This window comes from Ochotona princeps, chromosome 17 (assembly GCF_030435755.1).
Source record: "Ochotona princeps isolate mOchPri1 chromosome 17, mOchPri1.hap1, whole genome shotgun sequence".
Classification (NCBI taxonomy): Eukaryota; Metazoa; Chordata; class Mammalia; order Lagomorpha; family Ochotonidae; genus Ochotona; species Ochotona princeps.
This window is the reverse complement of record NC_080848.1, coordinates 1,342,005-1,351,236: the sequence shown is the minus strand read 5'-3', so window position 1 is coordinate 1,351,236 and position 9,232 is coordinate 1,342,005. Positions and strand designations below refer to the sequence as shown.

The following is a 9,232-nucleotide window of genomic DNA, read 5'->3' as shown; positions in this document are numbered from 1 at the left end:
GCTCTCAAGCTGGTCCTCGGGTGTGTGTGTGTGACACGCTTCGCTGTGTTGCTTCATCAGAGTTCTCAGTGCCCCCATTAGCGGTGCAGCTCTCCCTCTGCCCTGACCTCCCCTTGTCCCGGGTGAGTGTGCCCACCCCTGTTGAGGCCTCCTGGGCTCTGCAGGGTCAGCCCGCCCCGGTGGCCATCCAGTGTCGCTTAGCACTGCCAGCTGACCATGGCTCCTTCTCTCACAGGCCCCCCGGGAGCTGCCCACGCGGCCCACCATGCACATGAAGGGTGCGCCCTGCTCCTGCCCGGTGCTGGGCCTCTGCGTTCTCATCTCCTTGGCTACAGCTGCCTTCCTGGGCCACGTGCTGCTCCATGACTTCCCGTTGGTCCCCCGAGAGCTGGGAGGTGTCTTCCAAGGACGGGAGGGCCCCACCCGAGCCCGCCAGCTGGGTTCCCAGGCACCCCTTGGCCGGCCCAGAACCATACGCACTCAGTGTGACGTGCCCCCCAACAACCGCTTCGACTGCGCCCCGGACCGGGCCATCACCCAGGAGCAGTGCGAGGCCCGCGGCTGCTGCTACGCACCCACACGGCAGGCAGCTCCTATGGGGCAGCCCTGGTGCTTCTTCCCACCCAGCTACCCCAGTTACAGACTGAAGGGACTGCGCCCCTCAGAGACCGGCTACACGGCCACCCTGACCCGTGATGTGCCCACCTTCTTCCCCAAAGACATCCTCACCTTGCAACTGGACGTGCTGATGGAGACGGACAGCCGCCTCCACTTTACGGTGGGCAGCGCAGGGGAGGGGTGGGCAGAGAGGCCCCCGCAGAGCCTGCAAGGCACGGGGAGGACGGGGCAGGGGCACCCACACTCCTCAGGCAGCTGCTTGCTGTTGTGTGGACGGCCTAGGAGTAGGGCAGGGCATGGGTGGCAGACTGTTACCAGCCTCCCCAGAAGTGACCCTCAGGGTTCTAAAAAAGCCCTTGGGGAAACATTCTGGACCGTGGACGCTGGGCTCGCAGCTACTGACTGCCCCCAGTCCCCTGTGTGGGCCTCCCCTTGGCATGGGAAAGTTTGGAACAACTGTCACCTTCCAGGGCTTTCGGGAGCCACTGAGGGCGCTGTGCCCGTTATGGTTATGCCCTGGGCAGGCCGTGTGCCAGAGCTGACTGCAGGGCCGCCGGGAGGAGCCCCGGGCACTGAAGGGACATAGCTGCTGGAGGGTTCCCGGGGGGCTGGCCGCGTGGGAAGCATACTTGTCCCTCGGCCCAGAGAGGTCGCATGGTCTGCCTCAGCCCACACAGCACGGCCTGGGTCCCTGCTCCTTGGAGGATAAAGAATGGGTCTGTCTTCCAGATTAAGGACCCCGCCGCTCAGCGCTATGAGGTGCCCCTGGAGACGCCGCGGGCCCAAGGCCCGGCCCCTTCTCCGCTCTACAGCGTGGAGTTCTCGGAGGAGCCCTTTGGGGTGATTGTGCACCGGAAGCTGGATGGCCGGGTGCTGTGAGTGCCCGGTCCCCACGTTCTCTCATGGGGTGGGCAGGTGCAGAGTGAATCCCCAGGGCCAGAAACTCCTGGGAGGGGGTGTTCTCTCTGCGGGTCAGACAGCAGCACCCCTGCTCTGCTCTGCTCTGCTGTCAGCTCCCACCAGGAGATGGGGAGGCGGTGCTGGCATGCAGTGAGCTGAGGCGGGGTGCCCACTGTGCAGGGCATCAACCTGCACTTTCCTGGCTTACCAAGTGCACCATGCCGTTGGGAGAGGCCAGGGGCTTCAGGCAGACTCCAGAGCGAGCCCCGTGTCCCTCGGGGGGTGTGGCTGTGCATGTTGGCACCAAGGCTTCCTCCAGTGCCCCTCACCCACATACCCCAGCTGCCAGATGTGCAGGAGTGGCCAGAGCTCATTTTCAGACTGCAAGACCACAGCTGTGACACTGGGGGCCCCACCTGGTCCCTCTCTGCCCGTAATACAGCGTGCTTGGCCGTCAGGCAGGACCCCTGCGTGGACGAAGGAGTCCCACATCACCCACTCAGAGCTGAGGGCACTCGCTTGTGCCTGGCTCCGTGGCAGGCATGGCTGTGGTAGCCCCCTGGGGATGCTGCGGCTGCTGGCTAGGGGGCCGTGTGGGCCTGTGGTGCCAGCCCCCCGGTGCCCTGCAGGCTGAACACCAGCGTGGCGCCCCTGTTCTTCGCTGACCAGTTCCTGCAGCTGTCCACGGCGCTGCCCTCACACTTCCTCACCGGCCTGGCTGAGCACCTGAGCCCACTCCTGCTCAGCACCGCCTGGACCAAGGTCACCCTCTGGAACCGGGACGTGGCCCCCATGGTAATGGGGGCAGGGACACCCAGCAGGGTGCCTGGGGGTCAAATGCAGGTGTGGAGCCCGGCGGCAAGAACTGAGGTGCCCTCCCCTTGCTCCCAGCCTGGTGCCAACCTGTATGGGTCACACCCTTTCTACCTGGCGCTGGAGGAGGGTGGCATGGCCCACGGGGTCTTCCTGCTCAACAGTAATGCCATGGGTAAGTCGCCCCGGTGCCTGCCGCTGGAGGCCGGCTGAGGAACGCCGGCTCATGGTGGAACAGGTGCCGCCTGCCGTGCCACCCCCAGCTGCCTGCGGGCAGAGCCTTCCCTGCTGGCCCAGCTCAGGGATGCCAAGGGCCCTAGCGTTAGTCCCTCAGCCCATGCTGCCTTCCCCAGACGTGGTCCTTCAGCCAAGCCCGGCCCTCACCTGGCGGTCGACTGGAGGAATCTTGGACCTGTACGTCTTCTTGGGCCCAGAGCCCAAGAGCGTGGTGCAGCAGTACCTGGATGTCGTGGGTACGGCCCACTCCCCACCCAGCCGGCCCCCCACACCTGCCCCACCCCGCCTCACCCGCCCTGCTGGCCCGCAGGGTACCCCTTCATGCCGCCCTACTGGGGGCTGGGCTTCCACCTCTGCCGCTGGGGCTACTCGTCCACGGCCATCACCCGCCAGGTGGTGGAAAACATGACCCAGGCCAGGTTCCCCCTGGTAAGTGGGTGGGTGGAGCGGGTGGGGGACCCCCGGGCAGCGGCAGGCCCCACCCCACAGCGGCCCGTGTGCGGCCGCAGGACGTGCAGTGGAACGACCTGGACTACATGGACGGCCGGAGGGACTTCACTTTCAACAGGGCCGGCTTCGCAGACTTCCCAACCATGGTGCGCGAGCTGCATGAGGGCGGCCGGCGCTACGTGATGATTGTGGTGAGTCTGGAAGAGACATGGGCCCTGCCAGCTGGGCAGAGTTCCGGGCCCAGGACTCAGGGAGGGGTGCTGGCAGCTACCTTGGAGCAGGGGTGCTGGCAGACTGGCAGCCCCCAGTGCCTGAAGGGCCTGGGGCAGGGAATGAGGGTGGCAGCAGCCACGTGGCCCTGGCCCTGCCTCTCCCTGAGTGGCCCACCTCCGGGCCCAGCCCACAGCCAGAGGTATGCCACCCCAGGATTGGCCCTGCCTGGAGGAGGCGGGAAGGGAGAGCATGTTAGCAGCCGCTGGGAACCCCAGGGCAGGCCATGGCTGCCAAGAGGCTGGGCACTGTGTGGGCGCTCTGGGTGCAGCTGGGACCGCCTGGAGCAGCGTGGGTGTCTACAGCGCTCAGCTGTCACCCTTGGAACATTCAAGGAAGTGAGTGGGCCCCAGAGCACATGGGGAGTCAGGAGGCCGGAGAAGGGGCCCAGGTCCCCACCCCTCAGCGCCCCCCTCCACCCCGTATGGACCTGCGGGCACACCAGGCATGCTCCTCTGAGGGGGCTGTCTCCCCAGGATCCTGCCATCAGCAGCTCTGCCCCCCCTGGGAGCTACCGGCCCTATGACGAGGGCCTGCGCAGAGGGGTCTTCATCACCAACGAGACCGGGCAGCCGCTGACAGGCAAGGTAGTGCGCTGGGGGCGGGGGGGGGGGGCGGGAGGGGCGGCCGGGCAGCAGGAGGGCGGGTCGAGGGAAGCAGAGCCAGCAGATGGGGCCACAGCTGCAGGGGACAGCAGCTCCAATAGGTCTGCCACCAGCTGAGGGAGGGGGCTGCGCAGACCCCGGTGTGCACGCATGGGAGATGTGGCTCCAAGGCTTGGGGGCTGACAGTGGAGGCTGAGGTGAGGTGGCCCCTGCCATCCTCACCCCTCACCCCGGTGGGGTGTGCCTGGGGCTTCCCTGTTCTCCCAGGACTAGTGTCCCTCTGGCTCTTGCCACCCTAGGAAGAGACCCGCTCCCTGGGCCCAGGCCTGGTGGGTCACCAGGAGGCTGCCCCAACCTGCCCTGCCACTCTGCTCAGAGCTAAGGTGACCTCCCTGTGGGACCAGGGTCCCCTGAGCTCCTGTCCCCTAGGTGTGGCCAGGATCCACTGTCTTCCCCGACTTCACCAACCCCGAGGCCCTGGACTGGTGGCAGGACATGGTGGCCGAGTTCCACGCCCAGGTGCCCTTCGATGGCATGTGGATTGTAAGTGTGAGCCTGCCTCTGGGCGGCCCCGCGCTTCCGGCTAGGGCATGGGCCCACCTGCCGTCTCCCTGTAGGACATGAACGAGCCGTCCAACTTTGTGAAGGGTTCTGAGGACGGCTGCCCTGACAATGAGCTGGAAAATCCTCCCTACCTGCCAGGTGAGCATCCTGTACCGGTGCCCAGGAACGGGCGGTGATGCTATGAGGAGGTGGCAGCCATGAAGGCCCGGGGGCCAGCCCTGGGGAAGAAGGGAGTCAGGCTGGAGGGCTCACAGGAAGCTGGGGTCTGCCAGGGCCAGCCTGGCCCCCGCCCAGCCCTGTTTGGGAGCAGTGACCCCGAGTCCCAGGGATGGGGGTGGCTCCAGACCGTACCTGAGCACCCAGCCTGCTGAGGTAGGCCCCTGTGCAGGGACCCCAGGGCTAAGAGGAGCGGGGAGGGAGCCCCAAGGAACAACCCCTTCTTCCAGGAGTGGTGGGCGGAGCCCTCCGGGCAGCCACCATCTGCGCCTCCAGCCGCCAGTTCCTGTCCACGCACTACAACCTGCACAACTTGTACGGCCTGACCGAGGCCATCGCCTCCCACAGGTGAGCCCCTGCCTTCCTGCCCCAGCTGCCCGGCTCTGGGCTTGGAGGAGGGCCCGGGGCTTGCTCCAGGTGGGGGGGTAGCTGCTGCCCACCCTGCTCCCTGCCACTGCCTGCCACCTTTCCCACCCCCACCCCTGCCTCCTGCTGCAGGCCCTGCACGCAGGGGTGGGTGGCGAGAGGTCATGGGTCCCCTGCTCTGCTCAGGGCCTTGGTCAACACCCGGGGGACACGCCCCTTTGTCATCTCTCGTTCCACCTTTGCTGGCCACGGCCACTATGCCGGCCACTGGACGGGGGACGTGTGGAGCAGCTGGGAGCACCTGGCCTACTCCGTGCCAGGTGAGGATACCTTGCGGGTCACAGGCTGCTCCCAGAGAGCATGGGCCCCTCTGGAGTGGGTTTGCCCAGAGCAGGGGGCAGGGAGGAGGTCCCGGGCTCAGTACAGCCCACCTGTGCAGCTGCCAACCTGTGCACCTGCCCACCTGTGCACCTGCTCACCTGTGCAGCTCTGCTCACCTGTGTGGCTCTGCCCACCTGTGCACCTGCCCACCTGTGCACCTGCCAACCTGTGCACCTGCTCACCTGTGCAGCTCTGCTCACCTGTGTGGCTCTGCCCACCTGTGCACCTGCCCACCTGTGTGGCTCTGCCCACCTGTGCACCTGCCCACCTGTGCACCTGCCCACCTGTGCACCTGCTCACCTGTGCAGCTCTGCTCACCTGTGTGGCTCTGCCCACCTGTGCACCTGCCCACCTGTGCACCTGCTCACCTGTGCACCTGCTCACCTGTGTGGCTCTGCCCACCTGTGCACCTGCTCACCTGCCCACCTGCTCACCTGTGCAGCTCTGCCCACTTGTGTGGCTCTGCCCACCTGTGCAGCTCTGCCCACCTGTGAGTCAGTGCACTTGTGTGAGTCAGCTTGTGCAGTCTGCCCACCTGGGTGAGTCAGCTGACCTGAGTGGGTCAGCTCACCTGTGCAAATCAGCTCAGTGAGTGGTTCAGCCCACCTGTGTGGTCTGCCCACCCGGGTGCGTCTTGCACGCATTCCTCTCGGGTGTGCCCGGCCACTGTCTGAGAAGCTGTCAGGTTCCCACCTCTCCCAGGCCACAGCCTGGCTCTGGCACTTTCTGCACTGCCGCCCTGTCTGTGGAGTGCCCCCTGCCTGCCCGGTCTTGTTCTGCCTATGGAAAGTTGATCATGGTTTTCAGAGCCTTGAAGCCCCAGAAGTGGCCCGAGAGCCCAGGACAGTGGGTTAGGAGTGAGGGGACCCCAGTCCTGAGGCCACCGTGCAGGGCCCACAGGGAGAGTCTGCTCTGCTGCCCCATGTCAGCACCAGCCTGTCCCCAGGGCCACGTCACTCAGGTCTCGGCCTGTCATCCACGCTGCTCACCGTGTCTCTGCCTTTGAACAGCCGTCTCTTCCCACAGGACACCAGTCCTGCTGGATGGCGGCCGCCCAGTGACCCCATCTTAGCTGAAGCAGGGGGACACTTCAGAAGCCAGGGCTCGGCCTTGAACCTGTAGCAGGGGCCAGGTGGCTGTGCCCACCCAGTGCCAGGGAAGTCATGTGACTGGAACGGACTAGTCATGGCCAGCATGGGGGCCCTGCCCGCACAGCCTGAGCTGTTGGCTCTGCCCCACAGAGGTCCTGCAGTTCAGTCTGCTCGGGGTGCCCTTGGTCGGGGCAGACGTGTGCGGCTTCCTGGGCAACACCTCCGAGGAGCTGTGCGTCCGCTGGACCCAGCTGGGCGCCTTCTACCCCTTCATGCGGAACCACAATGACCTGCACAGCCTGGTAGGCGGGGCCGCCGGGGCAGGGGCTGGGAGACCCCACAGGACCTGGCACCGGAGCCCGCGCCCACTCGTGTCCCTGCCCCGCCCAGCCCCAGGAGCCATACCGGTTCAGCGAAGAGGCCCAGGAGGCCATGCGGAGGGCCCTGGGCCTGCGCTACGCCCTGCTGCCCCACCTCTACACGCTCTTCCACCGGGCCCACGTCCGCGGCGACACCGTGGCCCGGCCCCTCTTCCTGGAGTGAGTGCCGGGGACTCCAAAGCCAGGCCCTGCCTCCTAATGGGTCCCCAGATCTCACCTCAGGGCTGTGGACCGGCCCAGGAGACCAGCACTGGCACGTCACAGGGAACCCCTCGTTCGTGGACTGAATCGTTAAGTCCTCAGTGTTCTCCCCTGGAGCTGCGCGCGCACACACACACACACACACACACACACACACATATTCCCCCAAGCCAAACCCCCTCCCCCAGTTTCTACCTTGAGGTGAGGAAGGTCACCAGGGCTCTGGCTCCAGGAACTCCCCCCTGCCCAGCTGCCCTACAGCTGCCTCCTGGGGTCCTTGCTGCTCTGGCCAGCCCTGGCCACCAGGCCCACCTGCCCACTCTTCCCTCTGGAAGGTTCCCTGAGGACCCTCGAACCTGGGCTGTGGACCAGCAGCTCCTGTGGGGGGAGGCCCTGCTGGTTACCCCGGTGCTCCAAGCAGGGAAGGTGAACGTGACCGGCTACTTCCCTGTGGGCACGTGGTACCCCCTGCACACGGTGAGTCACAGGACCCTGAGGCTCGGGACGGGCACAGCCAGCCGTCCTCACCCGTGGGCTGGGCCAGATGCGGGCCCTGCCCGTGAGACCAGGGGCCTCAGCCCAGCAACTCCTCAGGGCAGTCCTACTTTCCAGCTGGGGAAACTCAGTGTCCTTCACTGCCCTGCCCCAGACCTGAGGTCAGGCCTCTTGGGCTCGGTCCCTGCTAGGAGCCAGGTCCCTACCATGTCCCCCGGGTTGCCCAGGACCAGCGTGGGGCTTGGCGCTGCCTGGACCCTCCCCACGTGAGCCCTCTTTGCAGATGCCACTCGAAGCCCTTGGCAGCCTCCCACCTCTGGCTCTGGCTCCCCCCAGCCCTGCCATCCACAGTGAGGGGCAGTGGGTGACGCTGTCAGCCCCCCTGGACACCGTCAACGTCCACCTGCGGGCTGGGTACATCATCCCCCTGCAGGTACCTGGGCTGGCTGTTGTGATGCAGTGTGGACAGCCATGGAGGGGCTTGGGGGCAGGGAACCCAGGGGTGCCAGCCAGCGTGAGGACCGGGGCAGCTCTGCCAGACTGGGAGTCTGGGAGGATGGGACCCAGGAGGGGCCCCCAAGGGGTGCCAGCCAGCGGGAGGAGCAGGGCTCTGCCAGAGACTGGGAGCCTGGCCTTGCAGGTGGGTGGGCCTTGGACTGTAAGGAACGTGGACCCCTCTGACCCCCCTTGCTCAGTGTGGTGACTACAGGGTGTTCTTGTAGTCAAGGCTGTCTGGGCCTGGTGTCTCATGACCCCGGAGGCCTCAGCCGTGACTGCCCCTCCCCCAGGGCCCCGGCCTCACGACCACAGAGTCCCGCAGGCAGCCCATGGCCCTGGCCGTGGCACTGAACGGGAGTGGCGAGGCTCACGGGGAGCTCTTCTGGGACGACGGGGAGAGCCTGGGGGTGCTGGAGCGGGGGGCCTTCACCAAGGTCACCTTCCTGGCCAGGAGTGTAAGTCCGGGGCCTGTCTGGCTGTGGGCAGGCTTGGTGGGCGACTGCTGGAGGAGGGGAGCAGGGCTGGGCCCCCGTGGGTGCTGGGCTGGGTGGGCCAGATCCCAGTAGACCCCCGCAACCACCGCGGGCTCAGAGGCTGATGACCACCTCCATGTCCTCCTGCCCCTCCCGCCCCGCCTGCTGGGCCAGAACACCATCGTGAGCCACCTGGAGCATGTGGCCGGGGAGGCGGCTGGCCTGCAGCTGAGGAAGCTAATCGTCCTGGGGGTGGCCACTGCCCCGCACCAGGTCCTCTCCAACGGTGTCCCAGTCTCCAACTTCACCTACAGCCCTGACTCCAAGGCAAGAGGCCCAGTGGGCAGTGGGCTGCAGCCCCTGGGCGGACACCAGGCTGGGTCGTGGGGAGGAGCTTGGGCCCTGGGGGGCGGAGCGTGCTCCGCCGCACAGCGGAGGTGAAGTAGGCGCAGGGCGGGGCCCTCGGGGAGGGCAGGGCGGGCATGCTCGGGCCTCGAGCCACCCTACTGGTCATTTCGTCTCCCCAGACCCTGGAGGTCCCGGTTGCACTGTCTGTGGAGAAGCAGTTTCTCATCAGTTGGTCGTAGCCAGGAGGAACCAACTCCCAGAGGCCGGACTACTGTGGGCTCAGGGCCCGGCCACAGAGCCGCAAGCTGCCTGAGCAAGCGATCCCC

The 9,232-nt window shown here is 66.6% G+C and overlaps 1 protein-coding gene across 1 annotated transcript in view; it reads left to right on the top strand.

The window, feature by feature from the left end:
• Positions 1-244: 244 nt before the first annotated feature.
• GAA (alpha glucosidase) overlaps positions 245-9,232 on the top strand; it is a 164,696-nt gene continuing 155,708 nt past the window's right edge. The window contains exons 1-19 of the mRNA XM_004592853.2: positions 245-778; positions 1,348-1,493; positions 2,148-2,313; positions 2,410-2,506; positions 2,685-2,804; positions 2,879-2,997; positions 3,078-3,209; positions 3,765-3,875; positions 4,323-4,436; positions 4,511-4,595; positions 4,904-5,021; positions 5,226-5,359; positions 6,662-6,813; positions 6,902-7,050; positions 7,428-7,569; positions 7,871-8,020; positions 8,376-8,540; positions 8,733-8,885; positions 9,086-9,216. Coding sequence (XP_004592910.2) covers positions 266-778; positions 1,348-1,493; positions 2,148-2,313; positions 2,410-2,506; positions 2,685-2,804; positions 2,879-2,997; positions 3,078-3,209; positions 3,765-3,875; positions 4,323-4,436; positions 4,511-4,595; positions 4,904-5,021; positions 5,226-5,359; positions 6,662-6,813; positions 6,902-7,050; positions 7,428-7,569; positions 7,871-8,020; positions 8,376-8,540; positions 8,733-8,885; positions 9,086-9,145 — 2,826 coding nt within the window. The 5' untranslated portion in view covers positions 245-265 and the 3' untranslated portion in view covers positions 9,146-9,216. The remainder of the gene's footprint in view (positions 779-1,347; positions 1,494-2,147; positions 2,314-2,409; positions 2,507-2,684; positions 2,805-2,878; positions 2,998-3,077; positions 3,210-3,764; positions 3,876-4,322; positions 4,437-4,510; positions 4,596-4,903; positions 5,022-5,225; positions 5,360-6,661; positions 6,814-6,901; positions 7,051-7,427; positions 7,570-7,870; positions 8,021-8,375; positions 8,541-8,732; positions 8,886-9,085; positions 9,217-9,232) is intronic.